Source organism: Macaca thibetana, chromosome 17, assembly GCF_024542745.1.
Source record: "Macaca thibetana thibetana isolate TM-01 chromosome 17, ASM2454274v1, whole genome shotgun sequence".
NCBI lineage: Eukaryota > Metazoa > Chordata > Mammalia > Primates > Cercopithecidae > Macaca > Macaca thibetana.
The window spans coordinates 90,070,499-90,094,161 of record NC_065594.1 but is presented as its reverse complement, the minus strand read 5'-3'; the positions used below and the strand labels follow the sequence as shown (position 1 = coordinate 90,094,161).

Here is a 23,663-nt window from a genome sequence, read left to right as displayed (position 1 = left end):
CCCGGGAGGCGGAGCTTGCAGTGAGCTGAGATCCGGCCACTGCACTCCAGCCTGGGTGACAGAGCGAGACTCCGTCTCAAAAAAAAAAAAAAAAAAAAAAAAAAAGCTGTCTTGCTCACACAAAGCCTGTTTGGTGGTCTCTTCACACGGACGCACATGACAGTAAATATTTGCTGATTTGTTTTGTGGACTCACAAGATGCTGATGGCAACGGATGTCTTTCCTCCCTCTGGGCTGGCCGCTGTCCACACACTGGTCTGAAGCCTCCGCTACCTAGTGCTAGGGTTCTGCAAGGAAGTCAGGGCAGTGTCCTGTGAAAAACTGGCCTGGAAGGTTTTGAATCATCACACACATGTTCAGGCCTCTGGGTTCTGTAGGGACCCAGCCCTTACCTTGCTGGGGCCCCTGGGCTGTGAGAGTAACAGGCATTTATCGTGCTTCTGGGTGCCAGACATCACACTCAGTGCCTTCTGGCATCGTCTGTTGTTCCGGCATCCACTCTGTGTGCTTGGTGTTATCCTCACCTCTCGGTGCACATGAGGAAGCTGAGGCCCAGCGAGCCTAGGGAGCTTGCCCCAGTTGCATTCCAGGTTGGGGAGTGCAGATTTGAGGTGGGTTTTTGTCAAAGTCCACCCTTCCTGGCACTGAGCTGGTTAAGAGGCTGCGATGGAGCCAGGACCCCTCACATTGGAGCAGTGCACACAGACACACCCCGCATGAAACAGGAACAGAACAGACCTAACCAAGAAATCAGGTGTGCCCACCGTGCTCCCCTGGTGCCTTCATGAGGATGGAGGCGGGTGAGACTGAATTGCGGACATTTCTAGAATGACAGGAGTTTTTTGCGGTTTTTTTGTTTTTGTTTTTGTGTTTTTTTGAGACAGAGTTTCATTCTGTTGCCTAGGCTGGAGTACAGTGGTGTGATCTCAGCTCACTGCAACCTCCACCTCCCAGCTTCAAGCAATTCTCCTGCCTCAGCCTCCCGAGTAGCTGGGACTACAGGTGCACACCACCACACCCGGCTAATTTTTGTATTTTTTGTAGAGATGGAGTTTCACCATGTTGGCCAGGCTGGTCTTGAACTCCTGACCTCAAGTGATCTGTCCACCTGGGCCTCCCAAAGTGCTGGAATGACAGGCGCGAGCCACCGTACCCAGCCGAATCATGGTGTTTTCTAATCTATCATTCTGCCTTGCATTATTTAAAATTAAAAAAAAAAAATTGTTGGATCAAAAAGATGTAGCATTCTAACTGAAGTTGCCTTGAGGATACAGCGTCTTTTATTTTTGTATTCTGTTGACCAGGTTTCCTATTTATATTTTGAAAGTTCTTAATTTTATTACTAAGAGCCTTCACGGGCATAAAGAGTTGCTCTGGTGGTAGATACACAGTTATAGAATACCTGCTACAGGAAACTGTTTTTGCTCCAGGTTATATCTGAAATGCTTACCTATATTTGAAAGTAAGTGTTTAGATACAAAGAATAAATGGGACGGCCTATTTGCAATATTGTTGTGTGGGCTGATTAGCCAGCATTAGCCTGTGGGGTCACGCAGTCTTCCCAAGACTGAGGTTCCAGTCTGCAGACTTTGGCCTTATATTATAGCTTTGGCCTTAAATTATAGCCGATGCTTCCACAACACTTAGTATGTGCCAGAGGCTATGCAAAACGCTTCCCCATTTTAGCTCCTTTAATCCTCTCTGGGACTGTAGTAGGTAGCAAGGTTTTTCTCCAGGAAGTGGTGGAATGGGATCTGATCTGGGCAGACCTGCCCGAGGGCTTATGTACTTAATCTCACCACGCCTGCTGTGTCCTTCATAGAAGTGACTTCTGTCCTAAAGTGAGAGTGAAACCGGAAAAGAATTGCTCCAGATATGCATTTACTCACACAATGTAATAAATGTACGTCGGGCTACATTCTGTTTTGTGCATGGGGTGCCTGTGAACTAGAAGAGTCCTGCTGCACCCAACGGTGGTAAATGAAAAATAGTTTCAACCTGTGGCCTGTCTCATCACTAACAAGATTAATGTATTAAGATTCCTGTTAACACTTTCCCCAGGTGGAATTACATGCACTTCATTCACGTAGGAAGCTTGCTGCACCTCGTGTCTGAGATGCGCTTTCTCATTTATGCAGAGCCAGCTGGTTCAGTGTGTTCGAGGCAGGGGTCCGTTCCCTTCCCTGACCTTGGCTGCTCTAGCTCAGGACAGTCTGGTTAGAGGAGGCGCCGTGTAGACCGCTGTGATTTGGCACAGCAGTCAGCTTCCTGGCCTTGACTGGTGGCATTCCAGGTTTCTGACATATGAGTCCTTGAGGAGGAAGAACACTTTCTATTGTTTGTGGTACAAAAGTTCAGCTTGGCCAGGCGTGATGACTCACGCCTGGAATCCCAGCGCTGGGGGAGACTCAGACGGGAGGATCCCTTGAGGCCAGATGATAGATACCAGCCAAGGCAACATAGCGAGACCCTGTCCCTACTAAAAATTGAAAAAAAATTGCCAGGCATGGTGGTGCACGCCTGTATGTTCAGCTACTGGGGAGACTGAGGTGGGAGGATCACTTGAATCTGGGAGTTTGAAACTGCACCACTGCACTCCAGCCTGGGCAACAGAGTGAGACCCTGTCTCAAAAAGAAATAGACAAACAACCCAAAGAACAAAAAACAGAAGTTCAGCTTGTACTGTTCACAAATGCTCCAGGTCGGTTAAGATTTGTGAGCCTGTGTGTCACCCAATGCCATGCCATGACACACGCTTAGTGGCCCTGTCACACAGACCAAGGGTGGCCTGCAGAGCTGCTGAGTGCATCAATAAAAAATGAGGCATATCTACTTAGAAATGGAAGACTCGTGTAACCGTGCTTCCCTGTGGGTTGGAACTGCCTTTCGGGACGCTACCATGTCATGGCATAACTTGAAATGGCTTACGTTGCCCAGATAGATGAATTCAGGGGTCGTACCTTTCCCTCACAGCTGTATTTGGCATCAGCAGGTTTTCCTTTTAGATGAATCAGTTGGAGCACTTGTAGAAAACATGATGAAGATATGATCCTGTCTCTGAGTCTCAGTGATCTCGTCTTAAAACTGCAGTAGTAAACTTTATTTCCAGGGACAGCTTAAATAAGATGACAGATGTACAGGGGCCTAGCATGGTTCTCGGCTCTCGGTAATACAATGTCGTCTTCTTTCTCCTGGCACATCGTAGGTTCCCTTAACCTTTGTAAAGGGTGATAAGGATTAAATGGCTGAGGCTTTTTTTTTTTTTGGTGCCTGTCTCATGGGGTTTCTCTGCTATGTGAAGGAATCACTTTCAGAATTATGGATTGGAACGGCTCTGGTTGGACATTGACGTTTCGTCTGCCTTACTGTATGCTTGGTCCTGGTTTCCGAGTGAAGACTACGGGATCCACGGTGTTTCTGTGGAGTCAGATCATGAAACAGGAATGTAGAGCTCAGAAGTAAATGCAACATTTTTCCCCACGTCAAGGCTCTGTAGTGATTAATTGCTTAATAATAGAGAATGAAGGACTGTAAAGAGGTCCTTAACATTACAGGGCGTATTTTATAGACTCCTATTGTGTCCTTTTTATATGTTGCTTTATATTTCCTTCTTTTTGAGGGGGAGTGCAGGAATTTTATCCTCTTCCCGAGGCGGCACTGATGCACTTCTCTGGACTTGTCCAAGCTCCAGGGGGCCCATGTGTCCACCTCAGTCACCACCTCAGCACAAGGAACTTCAAGCTCCTTCTAGTTTTAATATCCTGATGTGTGTAGAGTGAACACTCAGTGAGTGTGAACTTGCTCATTCGTTTATTCAGCACTTTTTGGAGGACTGCCCATAAATCAGATGCTCTGCTAAGCGTGGGCAAGTGGCAGCAGATAGAATACACAGTCCAGTTGGGGAGACGGACCACAGACAAAGAGCATTCACAATACAATTTCCAACACGGGCTGTGACGAAGAGTAGGGGGTGCTAGGATGGGCACTAATTTGGGAGATCTAATTTATTTATTTAATAATTTTTAAATTTTTGTGAGTACATAATAGGTGTATATATTTATGGGGTACATGAGATGTGTTGATATAGGCATGCAATGCATGATAACTGCGTTGTGGAAAATGGGGTATCCATCCCTCAAACATTTATCGCTTGTGTTACAAACAACCCAGTTACACTCCTAGGTATTTTTTAATGGAAACTGTGTTAGTCCGTTTTCATGCTGCTGATAAAGACATACCTAAGACTGGGAAGAAAAAGAGGTTTAATTGGACTTACAGTTCCACATGGCTGGGGAGGCCTCAGAATCATGGCGGGAGGCAAAAGGCACTTCTTACATGGTGGCGGCAAGAGAAAATGAGGAAGAGGCAAAAGCAGAAACCCCTGATAAAACCATCAGATCTCATGAGACGTATTCACTACCACAAGAGTAGTGTGGAAAAGACTATGCCCCCATGATTCAGTTGCCTCCCCCTGGGTCCCTCCCACAACATGTGGGAATTCTGGGAGATACAATTCAAGTTGAGATTTGAATGGAGACACAGCCAAACCATATCTAAGACCTACTTGAGATTTGAGGGTGTGTGGTGCGTCACTTTCCCTCAGTGAGGCGCTTTGCCTGTGTTTCCACTCTCACTGTGGCACTCCTCTCTGGTTCTGCATGTGTCTTCCTAGATGTCACCCTCCACAGGCTCTGGTATTCCTGTTTGTCTATGCCACACGTCTCCATGCCTTCTTGACTTCTTTGAGCTGGTTATGACCTAGGCCTGGCTCCTGCATTGAATGAGTTAAATGAGATCTTTAATGTGTCTTTATTTTTACATCTGTATTAGAGTCATGATTTTGCCCTTTTTGGAAAATTATTTTTTAACATGTGTTAGTGTAGACTTGCTTTAAAATCCCACTCATAGATTCAATGCAATCACTATCATCATTCCAATGGCATTTTTTACAGAAATGGAAAAAAAATTCTAAAATTTATGTGAAACACAAAAGACCCAAAATAGCCAGCAAAATTCTTGCTCAATTTTGAGCAATAATAAAGCTGGCAGCATCACACTGCCTGACTTCAAAATATGCTACAAAGCTATAGTAATCAAAACAGCATGACCTCAGCATGAAAACAGACACATTGACCAATGGAACAGGGTAGAGTGCCCAGAAACAAATCCACATGTTTACTGTCAGTTGATCTTTGACAAAGATGCCAAGAACCTTTGGGGAAAGGACAGCCTCTTCAATAAATGGTACCAGGGAAACTGGATATCCATATGCACAACGAAACCAGACCCTTGTCTTACACCATATACAAAAATCAGGCTGGGTGCCTGTAATCCCAGCACTTTGGGAGGCTGAGGCAGGTGGATCACTTGAGGTCAGGAGTTTGAGACCAGCCTGGCCAACATGGTGAAACCGCATCTCTACTAAAAATTAAGAAATTGGCCTGGTGTGGTGGCAGGTGCCTGTAATAGTAGTTATTTAGGAGGCCAAGGCAGGAGAATCACTTGAACCTGGGAGGCGGAGGTTGCAGTGAGCTGAGGTCACACCACTGTACTCCAGCCTGGGTGACAGAGTAAGGCTCCATCTCAAAAAAAAAAAAAACAAAAACAAAAATCAACCCACGTTTGATTAAAGATTCAAGCATAAGACCTGAAACTATAAAACTATTAGAAGAAAACATAAGAAAAAAGCTTTGCAGTATTGGAGTATTGGTCTGGCTAATGATCCTTTTTTATGTGACTCCAGAAAGTACAGAGAACAAAAGCAAAAATAGACAAATGGGATTGCATCAAACCAAAAAGCTTCTGCAGAACAGAAGAAACAATCAACAGAATAAAGAGAGAACATCCAGAATGGGAGGAGATATTTGGAAAGCATATAGCTGATAAGGGATTAATATCCAAAATATATAAGGAACTCAAACAACTGAGTAACAAGAAAACAACCAGATTAAACAACGAGCAAAGGGCCAGGCGCCGTGGCTCACACCTGTAATCCCAGCACTTTGGGAGGCTGAGGTGTCAGAGGATCACTTGAGGCCAGGAGTTCAAGAACAGACTGGGCAACATAGCAAGACCCTGTCTCTACAAAAAAATAAGAAAAAATAGCCAGGTGAGGTGGTGCACGCCTGTAGTCCCACCTACTTGAGAGGCTGAGGCAGGAGGATCGCTCGAGCCCAGGAGTTTGAGGTTACAGTGAGCCGAGATCACACTACCGCACTCCAGCCTGGGTGACAGAGTGAGACTTTGTCTCTAAAATAAAAATGAAAAAAAAGTAAAATGAGTAAAGGTCCTGAACTAAATAGACATTTCTCAAAAGAAGACATACAAATGGACAACAGGTATAGGAAAAACATGTTCAATATGACTAATCACAGAGAAAGCCAGGTTAGAAGTACAATGAGCTGTCAGGTCACATCTGTTAGAATAGCTGTCATCAGAAAGGCAAAGGGTAAGTGCTAGTGAGGATGTGGAGAAAAGAGAACCCCACACGCTGCTGGTGGGAACGTGAATGGGTATGGCATGGTGGAAGACATGATGGTTCCTCAAAAAATTAAAACTAGAACTAACAAACGATCCAGCAGTCCTACTGCTGGGTATCTATCTAGAAGAAAGGAAATCCGTATTTCTCAGAGACATGTGCACTCCCGTGTTCACAGTAGCCAAGATACAGAATCAGCCTAAGCTTCCATTGATGTGCACGGATCAAGAAAATGTGGTAAATATACACCGTGCAGTACTATTCAAGCTTAAAAAGGGGGGAAATCCTGTGGTTTGTGAACCTGGAGGACATCATGTAAGTGAAATAAGCCAGATACAGAAAGATGAATACCACGTGGTCTCACTGATGCCTGGCATCTGAACAAGTTGAACTCACTGAGGCAGAGTGGAATGGTGGTTACAAGAGGCTGGCAGGTGGGTGGGGAAAGGGAATTGGGGAGCTTTTAATGAAAGGCTACAGAGATTCAGTTCTGCAGGCTGAATCAGTTCTTCAGGTCTAACACAGAGCCCCAGGCAGGTGACTGTAGTTAACAGTACCATGTCATAGGCTTGAAATTGGCTGAGAGTGTGGAGTTGAAATGTTCTCACTGGACACCCATGGTAACTATGTGCAGTGATAGATGTGTTAATTAGCTTAATGGGGTAATCATTTCATAATACATCAAAATATGTTGTACATCTTAAATATGTACCAATTTTGCTTGTCATTTATACCCCAGTAAAGCTGAGAAGAAAATACAGCAAGTGTTCTGATTAAAAACAACAACAACAACAACAACAAAAAACCAACAAACACCCTTATTATTTGGCAGTTCCTTCCCCAGGCTGATTGCACCCTGTTCCTGTTGGTGGTGATCACTGGTTACTGTCTCTGTGGGTGAGCATCTGGGGTCTCTCATTCCAGATGTGTAAAATGTGGACACAGATAGTGGGGAGAAAGAAATGCAACTGTGAGTACGTGTATGTGTGCATGGCATGTACGTGCATGTGTGTGAGTGTGTGTGTGTCTTGACACTCTGCCTGACCCATGAAGTAAACTTGCAATCAGCTCTTAGGGAAGTCTGTGGAAGGAACACTGACTTGGTTAAAGGAATCAGATCCAGTTGATTCAGGGACACTGAGGAAGCTGAGCCCCAGGCAGGCGAAGGGCTCTGGCCCAGATAATTCCACTTATACCAAGATTAGGGCAGGCAGTTCCCTGCTAACCTGGCTGCTTGTCCTGGAAAATGAGAAGTCAGAAGGAATGGAGGAAGTTTTAAATACTTTCCAAGTTGACATTGTCACTGGAACTCTTCTGGTGAATCTTGTGTGAATGAGAAGGTAAGAACGAGGTGAGCTTTCAGTGTGGCAGTTGTATTGCTATTGTGCCTGGGCTGATAACAATTTCTGGATTGTTTGAAGACACTTTGTTCCCATTTGCTAAAGCTGTTGCCCTATTGTTTACTTAGCCAGGCACTTTTCTACAGCAGTTGCAAAAGCACATTCTAAACCTAATTAATTCCAAATCTGATTAACTCTGGCCCTACCCTGTGCCACAGCCCCAGGCAGAAGGGATGTTCCTAAGGCCTGGGGTCAGCTTTCACTGCTTGAGGAATCTGTTGCTGTGCTGTGACCTGCTGTGACCTGTGACCGTGACCAGGTGGACAGTATCAGAGGAAGGCAGGAGAGTGGTGAGGTGTGAAAAGATCAACTGTCAGGTTTTATTTAGAGTGAGGGGGGTGGTCGACTCTCACCTTGGGTTGATGAGAGGCTGAAGCGTGGCTGTCTCCTCCTCTGCAACGTCCTCAGGCTGGCAGCAGCAAAACCCAGGACCCAGCCAGGCCTCCTGAGCCAGATTCTGCACTTTAACCCGATGGCCAGGTGACTCCCATTCCAGGGGTGTAGGCAGCTGCGCAGGGCTTGCTGCAGCCCAGCAGAGATGAGCCCCGTGAGGGTTGGGCAGCGGAGAGCATGCTGTTCCAGCTCCTCGCCTTCTTCGTAGACACTATTTTGCATGAGAGAGAGAGATACGTACATATTCCATATATAATGTGGAGGTTTTTTTTTTTTTTTTTTTTTTTTTGAGGCGGAGTCTCGCTCTATCGCCCAGGCTGGAGTGCAGTGGCGCGATCTCGGCTCACTGCAAGCTCCGAATGTGGAGGTTTTTATTGTGGTGTAATATACATAACAAAATGTACCATTTTAACTTTTTTTTTTTTTTTTTTTTTTTTGAGACGGAGTTTCACTCTTGTTGCCCAGGCTGGAGTGCAATGGTGCGATCTCAGCTCACTGCAACCTCCGCCTCCTGGGTTCAAGAGATTCTCTTGCCTCAACCTCCCGAGTAGCTGGGATTAGAGGTACCCACCACTCCGCCTGGCTAATTTTGTATTTTTAGTAGAGACAGGTTTTCACCATGTCGGCCAGGCTGGTCTCGAACTTCTGGTCTCAGGTGATCCACCTGCCTCGGCCTCCCAAAGTGCTGGGATTACAGGCGTGAGCCACTGCACCTGGTCTCCCTGTTTAGATTTAAAAAGTTTTCTTAATATGATATTTATAATTAAGTCTTGACTTTGAAACAGGTTAGAACGTGCTTTGAAAAGAGCTGAAATAATTTTAGTTTTACTTTATTTGGAGATGTTAGCAAATACCTGCACGTTTGATAATCTCATTCTAAAAATTCATTGTTACAGGATAACAGAGTATCTATTGAAAGTAAAGGAGATTGGATTAGATATGCTGGCATGTGCCAGTGTGTGTTGTAAAGCTAAATCTGTTATATAAGTGTATTTTTTGGGACTTGCCTGTTTTTGTTAATATCGGAGTATTAAAGAACATCTCTTTGAGTAATTTGGTTTTGTCATTGAACTATTTTTAGTAAATTCATGTCTGAAGAGTGACATGATTTGAGAACTAAGCATCTTATTGCTTTACATTAGTCATTTTTCCAGAAGCCAAGTAATGAGCCACAGGATTGGAACTACTTTATCGGCAGGTAGTGATTTGAGTGGTTCATATGGCCTAGGACACTTGCTTTGTTTTTAGTTTATCCTTCAAATCATTGAGCAGAGACAACAGAAATGACACATGCAGGTTTGGGTAAAAATGCATTGATGTGGCCAGGCGCAGGTGCTTGATTGAGCCGCTCGTTACGTCTAGGACATGGTGTTGGTCCCACCCTGAGGTTGGTCTGTCCATGACGAGACATTTTCCTCCTCATGAGTTTAATGGCAGCTTCCTCTTCAAGGCGTGGACAATTGATGGCTTCTTTGGCTGGACAAATCATTCGTTTTTCTTTGAAAATCATTCTTAGAAAATCATTCGTTTTCTAAAAATTAAAACTTTTTCAGTCATTACCGCCTCTTCTCATATTTCTGAAGAAGGACAGTGAACTGGACAACTTCTTGTTGTGTAAATTGGGTTAGAGGGCATTGCTTATTCTTATACTAGTGGCATGCGGTTGATGTACAACAGTGAAGCTGCCAGGCGTGGTCGCTCACGCCTGTAATCCCAGCACTTTGGGAGGCCGATGTGGGAGGACTGCTTGAGTACTGGAGTTCCAGACCAGCCTGGGCAATAATAGTGAGACCCCATCTGTACCAAAAAAAGTAAGAATAAAAATTACCCAGGTGTAGTGGCGCCAGCCTGTAGTCCCAGCTACTTGGGAGTCTAAGGCAGAGGATTGAACCTGGGAGGTCACAGCGGCAATGAGCTATGACTACACCACTGCACTCCAGCCTGGGTGACAGAGCGAGACCCTGTCTCAAAAAAAAAAAAAAAAAAAGTACAAGTAAAATAAACAGAAAAACAACCCCCCACCCCGAAAAAAAAAAGCCATTTTAGATATTCCTGTGCATGTGATTTCTGTGAGCTGTAACTTGTTTCCGGAAGCGAGCAGTTCTGCTGATGGGCCTGGAGGTGACCCTGCCTCCTCCTCTCTGAGCTTTGGTTGTCTGAGTTCAGTGTTCTCTGGCCCATCCTCACTGACTTCTCCTTTAGTGGAGTTCACTGAAGTTCATCATCATCTTGATCTTCCCCCCGCTTTCCTCGGGGAGAGGAAGTGGGGAGGCAACGGAAGCAGAAGCTTGTCTTGGCTGCCTGACTCTCACATGGACTTTGGTGAGAGGAGACGTCATTCTTCCTGACTTTCGGTGCCTGTCTAGGGGGAGGCCATCCACCTGCCGCCCAGTCCATGCTTTAGTAGGGGTCTGAGTCACCAAGCCCCACAAAGTGGGGGGCTTCAAACAGCAGAAGCTCATCCTCTCCCCATCCTGGAGGTGGGGTCTGAACTGGCATCAGCAGGGCCGTGCGCCTCGGGAACCTCCAGGGAGAGGCTGTCCCCGCCACTCTGCAGCTCCTGACTCGTGCTGGCCGTCCTTGCCTGCGGAGCTGTGGCTCTCATCTCTGCCTCTGTTTCCCTGTGGTCTCCCCCCTGGGGGTCAGCCTTCACCTCATCTTCGCCCGTGTGTCTGTGTGTCTTCTCTAATAAGGACACCAGTTAGATTGGATTAAGGGTCTGCCATACTCCATGGGGTCACATTTTAGCTCATCACTTCTGCAGAGACCCTGTTTCCAAATGAGGCCACATTCACGGGCCTTCATCAGAGATGAAGACTTGAACATATATTTTTGGAACCCATAGTAATACATTTATGATTTCATTTTTAAACAAAAGTGGTGTTTCCTGCCCTCTGGCTCACCTTCAAGGAGAGAAATGAAATCCATTTCTGTGTTCGAAGGTCCTGCGCGGCTTCAAACAGGACCCGGAGCCTCGGGCACTGCTGCTGGGCCGAGAGCTCGGTGTGGTCCGTGGGCGCTTAGCAGCGCGGGTCCAGCCCCTGCGTGGAAGGCCTGGGCCCGGCGTGCGGGTGCGTGCGGTGCTTCACGGCTGCCTGTGAAAAGTTAGTCACTGCACGGGCGTTTTATGGAAGGGCCCAAGCTGTGAGGCGCTCAGAGCAGGCAGGAGGAGGAGAGGTGGAATCGAGAGAATGGGCTCTAATCCCGCCAGCAGAGTCTCTGAGCCTCGACTTGCTGATCTGCGAAAATAGCAGAGACTTCCCAGGGTAATCTGAGGATCCACGAAGACGCGACCCACGCAGTGGTTGTATGAATTAGCCCCGTGCGTTATTTATTCATTTCTGTAACTTCACGTCTCCGTCATGCCTGTTCCGAGTAGCCCGTGAGTGTCTGCTGTGGTCCAGGAGCTGTACCTGGCGTTCGGGGTGGGTTCCGATCGGGGGTCTCCGGCTCTGAGCAGAGTCTGCTCTGTGCTGTCCAGCATGGTAGCCACTGGCCACACGTGGCTTGGACTTAGAGATGTGGCTAGTTCTAGGTGAGATGTGTGCTTTTCACGAGGAAGAATTCTGAATTTAAATTCCTCATTACATTCTCCGTTTCCCTGCCAATAAAAGATGTTCCTGGGCTGGGCACGGTGGCTCAGGCCTGTAATCCCAGCACTTTAGAAGGGTGAAGCGGGTGGATCACTTGAGCTCAGGAGTTTGAGACCAGGCTGGGCAACTTAGTGAGACTGCATCTCTACTAAAAATTAAAAAAATTAGCCAGGTGTGGTAGTACATGCCTGTAGTCCCAGCTGCTTGGGGGGCTGAGGTGGGAGGATTGCTCGAGCCCAGGAGGATGAGGTTGCAGTGAGCCATGATTGTGCCGCTGCACTCCAGCCTGGGTGACAGAGCGAGACCCTGTCTCTATTTAAAAAAAAAAAAAAAAAAGATGTTGCTGGATATGTCTTCTGCTGTTCGTTTTGGAAATCACATTTTTCCGACTTTACTGTGTCGTTGTTGAACAGCTGGCAGGAGAGGACTTGTGCATTTATGGTGAGGTCCGGTTTTGTGGAGCTCACACTCTTTTTGAAACCTGCTAGGAAGTCCCCCGGGGTGCACAGTAGGGGAGGTTCCTATTGGATCAGCGTTTAGAAAGATAACTGCCCGGGCAAGGAACCCTCAATGAAGAAGTGGCCAGTTTGGGTCAAAGTGATCCTTGCAGTTTTCTGAAAAGCCCCTCTCATGCCACTTCCCCTGCCCTGGACATTTGGCTGAGGGGCAAGGCAGGCATCAGGGCGTGGTCGGCACCCTTGGCCGGCACACCCGTACATCGTGGTGGCAGCACCTCTTTGCTTGTGGGGGGCTTGGCCTTAGGAGACAGCCTGAAAAGGGGGGAGCTGCACGGGCCTCTCTGGAGAGCGTCAGCTTTGCAGACAGCCTCCATCCCAGGGAAGCAGCCAGGCTTCCCCAGAGAAACAGACCCAACAGGGTGTGTGTGAACTGAGGCAAGGTTGCTGTGTCGCTGTCTGGGGGCTGAATTCCTTCCTCTCTGGAAGAGCTCAGTCTTTGCTTCTCGGGCCATCAGCTGATTAGACACGGCCCACCACATCACAGAGGGCCATCTGCTTTCTCACGTCCACTGATGGAAATGCTGATCCCACCTAAAAAACACCTTCCCGGCCATGTCCAGGCTAGTGCGGGACCAAACTGCTGGGCACCGGGGCCCAAACACATACAGTTCCCCATCACGGTGGGTGGAGACTGGCAAGCCCGTTGGCTCTCTGGAGGCGCTGGTGCATGTGCGTTCTTGGGGGAGGGCCTGCCCACTGCATGGGGCCTCTGCCTGCTGGCTCTCCACTTTCCACATACTGGCGGGGACAGGTGTGTCCAACCAGGCCCTGTGCTGGCTCCAGGCAGCCCAGCTCCATTCATGCACCTGGGGACTCTCTTGGGCCCTCCTTATTGCACTAAAATCAACAAGCAGTTGAATACAGTGTTGGTTATAGTAATCAATTATTCTTTTCTAATGCTTCTGAGGGGATGGTTACTTCCATATTTCCCTTCCCTCTTTTTGAGGTAGGGTCTTGCTCTGCTGCCCAGGCTAGAGTGCAGTGGCACTATCACAGCTCACTGCAGCCTCAGCCTCCTGGGCTTAAGCGATCCTCCTGCCTCGGCCTCCCTGAGTAGCTGGGACTACAGGCACATACCACCATACCCAGCTAATTTAAAAATTTTTTTTGTAGAGACAGGAACTCACTGTGTCACCCAGGCTGGTCTCTAAAACTCAGGGACTCAAGGGGTCCTCCCACCTTGGCCTTCTGAAGTGCTAGGATTACAGGTATGAACCACTGTGCCTGGCCTCAACACACCATTATTTAACCAAGTTCACTATCAGATAGTTTAAAACAACAAGCCTAGAGGGAATGTAGATCATGCCTGTGGAGATGGCCCCATGACTCTAAACTTTACCCAAACCTCATCAACTTTACAAAATAGAACTAAAATAACCTTTTGGCTTGTGTTTGTGGATGCAACCTGCAAACACGCGAAAAAACATGTATTTTTGAACAATGTCTGATGAGAAGTACGTCACAGCTGCTCTAGGCTGTGCTGCTGCTGGTGCCATTGCTGGAGTTGCTTATTTTGCTCCCATCTCTGGTCTGAAAGGAAAAGATTCACTTTTCCTTTCCTCAGGCTGTCACATTGATGTTTTGTGAGCTCCCTGCCAGGGGGCTGTCCGATCTGGCAAGGCAGAGAACTCATCTTAAAAGTTTCTGTTCTCTGCTGGGCACAGTGGCTCATGCCTGTGACTCCAGCACTTTGGGAGGCCAAGTTGGGAATATAGCATGAGCCCAGGAGGTCAAGATTAGCCTGAGCAGCATAGTAAGTCCCCATCTCTACACAAACATAAAACAAATTAGCTGGGTGTCGTGGTATGCACCTGTGGTCCCAGCTACTGGGGAGGCTGAGGTGGGAGGAACACTTGAGCCCAGAAGATGGAGGCTGCATTGAGCCATGATTGTACCACTGCACTTCAGCCTGGGTGACAGAGCAAGACTCTGTCTCAAAAAAATAATAATTAAATAAAATAGGCCGGGCGCAGTGACTCACGCCTGTAATCCCAGCATTTTAGGAGGCCAAGGTGGGTGGATCACTTGAGGTCAGGAGTTCGAGACCAGCCTGGCCAACGTGGTGAAACCCTGTCCCTACTAATAATACAAAAATTAGCTGGGCATGGTGGTGTGTGCCTGTCAACCCAGCTACTAGGGAGGCTTAGGCAGGAGAATTGCTTGAACCCGGGAGGTGGAGTTTGCAGTGAGATCGCATCGCTGCACTCCAGCCTGGGCAACAGAGGAAGACTCTGTCTCAAAAAAAAAAAAAAAAAAAAAAAGTAAATAAATAAATAATAAAAGTTCTGTTGTCTCAGTGTTTGCATTTCCTGGTAGGGCTCACTTTTCAATGAATTGGAATACCAAGCTTTCTAATTCTTAGATTTCAATAGCTGCCCTTTGATTTCCCACTTGCATTGGCTAAATTGCTGATTTTCACTCCTGGTGCACGTGGTACTCACCTGGGGAGCTTTTAAAGCTGATACCAATGCCAGCCCCACTTCTGATCCTGGCAGCTGGGTCAGGGTCTGAGCATCAGCACATTTTAAGTCTCCCCACCCCATGCTTAAGATGTGAGCCAAGGGTGTCTGTGGTTTCTGATGGCTGTCTCAACCCACTCTCTTATTTACACCATTAGTAAAAGCGACACAACCCTTGGGGTAGAAGCGTGGCTGTGTTTGGCTTTGGGAAGGCTGAAGAGTGAAATGGAAAGCACTTGCGCAGTTTTCAGTTCCCCAACAGCAGATCGGGATTACTGTGGCTGCTGACTTCCCTTCCTCTTGTGCCTGAACCCTGGGCCACGTCCGCTCCACTGATCTGGCAACATCCGGAGCACCCCCAGGACCAGAGAGAAGGTCATCATCTGAGAATAAGAAACGTAGAAGACTGGTACACTGCAAACATGCCCAGTCGGCCCCAGGAGGTAGTGTGTAAATGGAGGGGTGACGAGACCCGGTACATGGGCAGCCCTGGGATGGTGGCGTCTATCCTTAGGTTTGGGAAGAATCTCACGATTTATGGAACAAACATTTCTATTATAGGGCCCAATATGCTGGGCACAGCTCCAGGCAGTTTACCTGTGTGCAGATTCTGGTTTCTCAGCCACCCTTTGGCAGGTGTGACCCACAGTTTAGTGACGGGGAAACTGAGGTACCGCTTGTCTAAGTGACTTGCCCAAGGTCAAGTGGTGCGGATTTGAATGTAGTCTGTCTCTAGAGTGGGGGCCCTTTACCGGAATGCTCTGCGGTTCCTGCGCAGTGAATTAGCCGGCACTTCCAGGATAGTTCTCTGCGTAAAATGTGGAGCTCCCGGGAAGGCGGCTGCGCTCTGCAAATGCCTGTGCTCTGTGGGATCACAGGGTGGAGGGAGGCTTTTCTCCTGCCAGGCAGCCCACCTTCCTCTGCTTCCAGGGGTGGTTAGACCAGACTCCCTGGGGTGCCTGTCGCCAGTGTGCTTGTCAGGGCTCCACCCCTCCTGTGTCCGTTGCCTACTTCCTTCTCCATCTGTGCCTCAGTTTCTCCTGTGAAACATGGGAAGGGGAAGCCTGCATGAGCATCATAAACCCTGAGGACTCACACTGTGCTGGCCATGCTTCTTCCCATCGCTGATGCAGCGCTTCCTGTCCTTGATACGGGGACGGGATCGTGGAATTTAACAGCTCATTCCCTGCTATAAATTACCAAGTCCTGTTCTGGCTTCCATTTCTCTTGTTTAGACAGAACGTAAACCTCATAAAGTGAGTGGAATTAGCTCTTCAGGTGAACAGACACAATTGTGTTTTTAGATCTGTAAATTCCAGAAACAAACCTGGTGGGACCTGCCTCCCCAGGGCCCTGTCTGCAGTTGGGGGCGGGGCGTCTTCAACTCTGGCCGCTCTGGACTCGCCAGTTAAAATCCTGGTCAGTTTTGCTGCGTTGCAATGGTTTGTCTAACAGTGTGGCTGATCAGACACTGGAGGCGTTATTACAGATTCAGGCTTCCCTCACCACCAGGGGTAACTGACGTCTTTGTCTGTATGTGCTGGTGACATAAAGCTTAGCAGATCACTTATGGATTTGCTACATAGACGAGTAATAATTCCTGCACAAGTCGAACCTAGAGCCCCAGGCTCCTGTCACTCACCCATCTTCCCATCTGCTTGGCCCGAAGACAGCCCAGGCTAAAAGGCGGGAGAGTTTGGCGGAAGGCTGGGCTCCCTTCTTGGGCTCAAACCCCTGCCCCCAGCCCTGATGATGTGCTGGAGCAGCAGGCCGGTGTTGGTAGTGGCCACGCAGGCTCGGCAGCCTGGCTCCGTTCACCAGACCAGGGTTGGCAGCTCACTGATCCTTGGCTGCACTGGTTGAATTTGAACCCATTTGTGATTTTTCTCTTTTGCCCTGTTTCTGGGGCAGCCTGAGGCTCTGGCATCCCCAGAATTGGATGTGAGGCAGTTTATTTCTCCAGGAAAGTCCAAGTAAACTATCAGAATTCTTAGCGCTTTGGCTTCAGGATTGGTACTGAGGGACTCCAGTATGGGGGAGAAGGCAAGAGAGAAAGAGATGCCTGATCCTGTTTCCAGGGAGAGGGACTTTGAAGTAGCCAGTTTAAGCCCATACTTGTAGACAGGAAATCAACACTCTGAGAGATACAGGGGCTGACATATGTATGGGGTGGGCAGCAGGGGCTGACGGCCCAGCTCAGAGCATGTTCACAAACTACCAGAAAACCATGAGGGTCCTTGGATTCAAATACACTGTAAATCCATCAAAGCCAAGTGCAAAAGGTCAAGTTGTAGTGACACTATCTTATCTTCATTGTCTTATGTTCACTGTCCTGCCTTAAATACCAGAGCCCCTACTCAAATTCAATTAGGATTAAATTAAGAACTTCTGTTCCCCGCGGGACTGGCCCTTCTTGGTGTGGACAATGCGCTCATTGACAGCAGCCTGAATATTCCATTAGCAATCCTAAAAGCTATACATTATCTCCAAAGCAGTATTTTAGAATTTCAGATATGAAAACTGCTTGCTTGTAAATTCTTTAGCTGGGGCAACTGCATTTAATTGTTTTGCATTCATTAATGGGGAGATAACAGATTATAGAGTTCAAGCAACAGTTCTTACTTTTTTCTGGCTAGCATTTGTGATTCTTCAGTGGCCACTTCCTTTCATTACTAAGATCTTTCCTTTTGTATTATTATTTCTTTTTTTAGTTTCTTAAAGGCGAAGCAGACATTTTTATGCGGAATGAAAAACTATTTTCGGCATAGGCATCAACAGTTCTCCCTTTGGTCCTAGTGAACTATGTAACAGAGACTTGAAAAAAATTCTTCTGGGGTAGCTGGAATGTCCCTCACTCCGCGTTCCCATAGTCACACTCTTGTGAAATCTGGTAGGTAGAAGCTGATGACATTTTTAGCTCACGTAAAAACCTCGTGATGCCTGGACTGTTATCTATGGGATTAGTGTGCCTGAAACAAAAGTCTTAGTACTGTGGCAATTATGGAGAAGCATTTTTCTTTCTTTTCTTTTTTTTTTTTTTTTGAGATGGAGTTTCACTCTTGTTGTCCAGGCTGGAGTGCAGTGGCACTATCTCAGCTCACCGCAACCTCTGCCTCCCAGGTTCAAGCAATTCTCCTGCCTCAGCCTCCCGAGTAGCTGGGATTACAGGCATGCACCACCACGCCCCACTAATTTTGTATTTTTAGGAGAGACGGGGTTTCTCCATGTTGGTCAGGCTGGTATCAAACTCCCGATCTCAGGTGATCCACCCGCCCTGGCGTCCCAAAGTGCTGGGATTACGGGCATGAGTCTCTGCCCCCGGCCTTTTTCTTCTCTTTATTATTACCATTTAAAATTTATTTTAGAGATGGGGTCTCACTCTGTTGCTCAGGCTGGAGTGCAGTGGCATGATCGTAGCTCACTGCAGCCTCAAACTCCTTGGCTTAAGTGATCTTCCCTCCTCAGCCTCCCGAGTAGCTGGGAGTACAGGCATGTGTCCCCATGCCTGGTTAATTAAAAAAAAAAAAAAAAAATATATATATATATATATAAAAATATATATATATATATATATAGAGAGAGAGAGAGAGAGAGAGAGAGAGAGAAGCTGGGAGTACAGGCATGTGTCCCCATGCCTGGTTAATTAAAAAAAAAAAAGAATATATATATACCTATATATATACACACACACACACATATATATACATTTTATATATATATATATATATAGAGAGAGAGAGAGAGAGATAAGAGCCTTGCTGTGTTGCCCAAGCTGGTCTCCAACTGCTGGCTTCAAGTAATCCTCCTGCCCTAGCCTTTTCTTTTTTAAGCTAATGCCTGCTATATTGGGGTTTAAAGGCTCTTGATCATCATCTTCTGTAGTGGGAGAATGACTGGATCTGGGGGACACTGTTTGGTTTCTGCCTGCTGGGGTCCAGGCCAGCTTGACCGGAAACGGACTGACTTCTCAGTCTGAAGCTGACCCCGGTAGGCATGCGGAAGGGAGGAATGTTGCCCTTCAGGTGCTGAATTCCAGCGCACAAGCTGCTTGCCAACAGGGTGGCTCTGTCGCCCAAACCACAGCATTCCCAGGATGGCTTTTCCCAGAAGAGGGAGGTGACCCGGCTAGCTCTGGCACTTTGACCCTCAGACTGGCAGCAGGGCACATTCTTCTGCCTCCTACCAGAGCTGGTCTGGGCTCAGCTCCCAGCTCACTTTCCCTCCCATCCCCGAAGGGCACACTGTCGGCTTTGCTGAAGGGGAACTGGAACCCACGCTCGGGGCCTGGGAGACCACAGTGGTCAGTAGTCAGGTCCGTCTGGCTCTTCTTGCAGGACATGAGTGTGTGTCTCTGTGGGATCCTCTCCCCAGGGTTGCCCAAAGGGTGACCAGCCTGCCTCAAAATTCAGGCAGCATCGCCTAGCAAGGTTTGAGGACTTGGTGTCATCAGAATGTGGCCATTTCAGGAGACTGGGGATGGAAATGGGATGAAATTGGGTTGTGTTTCTTGGCTATTTGGCTCTGAGCGGTGGTTTATTGGCAAAGGACAGTCTGCCTTAGGGAGCCACATATGTGTAGGTGTTGTGCGTTCAGTCCATGCTCCAAAGCCCCACAGACCAAGCGTCCTTAACTTCATTTGTGTCAAGATCCCCTTGGCCCCCGAGGCATATGAGCCAAGGACCCCTTCTCAGAACGCTGTGCCCAAGTACGTGTAGCCACATACAAAGGTAACCAGCTGTCCTTAAGTACAGCCATCCAGAGCCTTTTAAAATTACGATTGGTATGTGGTCCATGGTCCACATATTAATGAATGAAGGCGTGGCAGGCCTGAAGGGTCGTCGGCATCGCACTGGAGTGTCTGAGGCGGCTGGCATGCGGATGGAGGCACCTGCTGGCCTTGTTGGTGATGAGTGCCCCTTACCGCCATTTCTGCAGTTTGCTGCCAATATTTATAGTGGAAGGAAGTGGTAAATTTCAGGTAGAGCGTGGTGAAAACAAAGATGACATTTTCTCCCACATTCAAGGTCATGGACCCTATGAATTTGGTTTATGACCCCAGTGGTTAAGAGCCCTTGCTACTGGTCGATGCTGTCCACACACTCAGGGGAAGTTGCCCTCAGAGTGACATGGGACTTCTATAATTTAGAAGCTGCCGATGATGGGCCAGTGTTGCATTTTGGTTTGCCTAAATGTGATCTTTAGAACATTTTGAATTAGTTTTGAATGCTTAAAACTTGGGAGATTAAAATCCACATTGTTAGCTTCTTTTTAAAAAATCAAAATCAGGCTTACTTTTCCCAGGGAAGGGATTGGAATGGGGCCTGGACACTCCCTGGGTGCCACCTCTCTCTGCCCCAGCGCCCCAGCAGCCTCATCCTTGTTCAGAGGCACTTGACCTTGCGTTCTGAGCTTGAGAGTGGAGGCCAGTGCTGTTGTCAGTCGTTCCAGCTCTCCCTCCTCTTGGTCTAAGGGCATGGCCCGGGAGGCCACACATGCCCCGGGGAGGAGGGGAGGAGCTGGCCTGCAGCTTCCAGGGCTGTCTGCAGAGGCTCCTCGGGATGGCGTCTGAGCACAGGTCTCAGTCTCATTCCTCTTCGAAAGCGTGCCCCTGGCAGGTGTGGTGGGGAGCAGGTGCTTTGTGGTTGGAAGATCTCACTTAGGGTTTGCTCGTTGGTGATTGAAACAGATTCATCACCAGGAGCGCCTGTGAAGCCCCTTCCTGCCAGCAGGGAGGGCCCATGCCACACACAGCCTGCTCGGTCCGCCAGAGGCAGGTGGGGGCCATAGTGCATGCTGCCGCCTCTCCCACAGCTGCTTCCTGAGAGCTCATCGCCCCATCGCGGCAGATGTGCCCAACGATGAAAAGCATGCCGAGGCCTGGAGGACATACCAGCAGGCGTGCTCGGCTGGGCCCTCCCTGCTGGGGACTGTCACCTGCTGTGTGCACTGCACCTGTCCCAGGAACACCTCCCCTTGTGGGAGTCTGTCCTCCAAATCTGAGTATGCAGAAAGCTTGTGCTACAGGCAGGAGTGTAGAATTCTGCCAGAAAGTTCCTGGGTAGCCCTTGAGTGGACTGGCAGGGAGCTGCCTGCCGGTGGGGAGGTGAGCAGGCCCCCTTGGGGATCTGTGCACTGCTGGTGGGATAGAAAGGTGGCCCTGGGGCAGATGTTGGGAACAGGACACCATGGATGTGCAGGTGTTACCTGTGGAGAGTGTATTCTGACCCGGGTTGGTTTGGTTAGATGATTGCATTGTAAAAGTACACAGAGACCAGGACCTTTTAATCCCCCTTTTTAGCCATCAATTTGGGGGCCTCTGCATTTATATACAGGGTGCTGGCGGGTGTTCCAGTGCCCTGGCCCAGCCTCCCTCGAGCGCTGCTGTGCCTGACTCCCCCACACTTCAGTCTCCTCGTGGAAGGCGTGTGTGCCCTCACCGACCTTGTGAGGCCGAAGTGCTGGGGGCACGGGGAGAGCGGAGGCCCACGCTCCAGGCACTGCAGGGTGTGTGCCAGCTGGTCCTGTTCCCTGCCAGACCCAGCGACAGACAGCACCTTGTCAGCAGCCAATGTGTTGGCGTTGAGCCGTGTCCCGAGGGTTTGATCTCGACCTGGAAATGTTTTGGGAGCAGGCTCCCAACTTGCCTGCAATTGCGCGCACCTCTGTCTGTTTTAAAGCCTGGAGGGCAGGTGGGGCTGCGGCACCCGCAAGAAGTGCAAACGCTGAGGCCTGGCTCCTCAGGGATTCAGATTCCAGTGAGGGAGAGAAGAGGTCCACTGTGTCCTAAAAATACTGTGAACACTGCAAGGTGCTGTGTGACTCTGGTAGGTAAGTGCAGGTGTGGTTTACAACCCCTGTTGCGAACTCAGAAGCTCTCCCCGCAGCGCCTCCTGGGCAGGGCAGCACGGGGCAGCTGGGAGCACCCACGGGCTGTAGGAGGAGGAGGGTGAAGGGACATGAGCACACTTAGCTTCCAGAGCCTGCGTTCCTGAGTCAGTTTCTATCTCAGCAAGGGCCTTGGCCGTCACTGCCTTTTTCTGGATATCGGTTCTTGATTCCTTCCATCTCCAGCCACGGCTGGGGCCATAGCTCCATTGGAGTTGGTGCTTGAAGGCAGGGAGGGCTGTGTGAATGCCTGAGGCCTGTTCTTCCTGAACATTCTTAGATTCGATTTCCCATCTACTCTGGGCACCCAACAGCTTGTTTTCTCGAGGGGCTTCCTGCTCTGGGGATGGTGCCCATGGGTGGCACGTTCTCCATCAACTATGTTTAAGCGTTTCATCCTGTATGTATTACCCTAAAAATAAACATCCCTGTGGGACGCTCCCTTGCAGTGTGACTGGTGGCTGTGTTCTGAGATGAGAGATAACCAGTCTTTCTGTCCCTCTTATCCCACCAGGGCGGGAGCAGTTCCATGGTCTGGGCTCCATGTACTGCCGGGGGGCAGCCGCCATCATCCTCACCTATGATGTGAATCACCCGCAGAGCCTGGTGGAGCTGGAGGACCGGTTCCTGGGCCTGACAGACACGGCCAGCAAAGACTGCCTTTTCGCCATCGTGGGGAACAAAGTGGACCTCACTGAGGAGGGGGCCTTGGCGGGCCAGGAGAAGGAAAAGTGCAGTCCAGATACGGATGCCGGGGACTGTGTCTCCCCCAGGGTGCCTAAGCAGGTGCAGCTGGAGGACGCCGTGGCCCTTTATAAAAAGATCCTCAAGTACAAGATGCTGGATGAGCAGGACGTGCCGGCCGCTGAGCAGATGTGCTTTGAGACCAGCGCCAAGACCGGCTACAATGTGGACCTCCTGTTTGAGACCCTGTTTGACCTGGTGGTGCCAATGATCTTACAGCAGAGAGCCGAGAGGCCGTCACACACAGTGGATATATCTAGTCAGAAGCCGCCCAAGAGGACCAGATCTGGGTGTTGTGCCTGACTTTCGAGGGCCTCCTGGACTCAGACTGTGCATGTGGGAAGGGGTCTGACCAGGCAAGCTGTGATCTGAAAGGATCAAGGAACACCAAGGAATTATTTTTCCAGAGTGACACACGCAGCAGAATGTTGGAGTGGAAACGATGGCTGGCTATGAAGAGGAGGGCAATGTGCGTGGTCTCCTCGGTCTCTGTCAGAGGGGTGGGGAGGTGGGGAAACAGGAATCTTCTGCAAAGCCCAATCTGCAGAGTCGAGAGCCCTGGCACTCTCTGCCTCACTGCCCGGCACTGGTCCTTTGCAGCCAGCCTGCGACGGCCCCTCACCCTTGCACAGGCAGAAACCTGCAACTGCACCTGCACCTCTGACCCTTTCGGCACCCTGGGTTGTTACCACGTCCTGCAGCTTCGACATTTCTTGTTCCCAAGCGTTTCTCTTCACTGGGAGTTGTCTTTGGTCCTCCCACTTGGTACTTGTATCTTGATGCTTGATAATCCTGACTCTAGACATGCTCATTTGTACAAAATCAGGAATAACTGTTTTTATACTGATTGCAGCAATGTGGGTTTCATGTATTATTAAAGAGGATTTTGGGAAACACTTGGGTATTGAGACTGAACTGACTTCATTTGCACCCCCAGTCCCAGGGACTCTTTGTGGGGTAGGGTGGGGGGCGCTGGGGAGATGGCTGCGAACTTGAGATACGTCTCTCTTTCTGCGGAAGCTGTGTGAAATCCTTACCAATTGCAGAATATTTAGATTGGCCCATCTGCCTAGTTTTCTTGATGACTTGAATTCCAATAATGGTAGCAAAGCTAAAAGCTCTGGTTCTGCTGAAGTGTGGGGCACCCGAGCACCCAGGTCTCTGAATCAGAAACCCCCCTCAGGTCTGCTGCT

The 23,663-nt window shown here is 48.8% G+C and overlaps 1 protein-coding gene across 1 annotated transcript in view; it reads left to right on the top strand.

Annotated features, from left to right (window-relative positions):
- Positions 1–23,369, top strand: part of RAB20 (RAB20, member RAS oncogene family) — a 36,908-nt gene extending 13,539 nt beyond the window's left edge. The window contains exon 2 of the mRNA XM_050766627.1: positions 22,241–23,369. Within this exon, the coding sequence (XP_050622584.1) occupies positions 22,241–22,773 (533 nt within the window). The 3' untranslated portion in view covers positions 22,774–23,369. The remainder of the gene's footprint in view (positions 1–22,240) is intronic.
- The last annotated feature ends 294 nt before the right edge of the window (positions 23,370–23,663 follow it).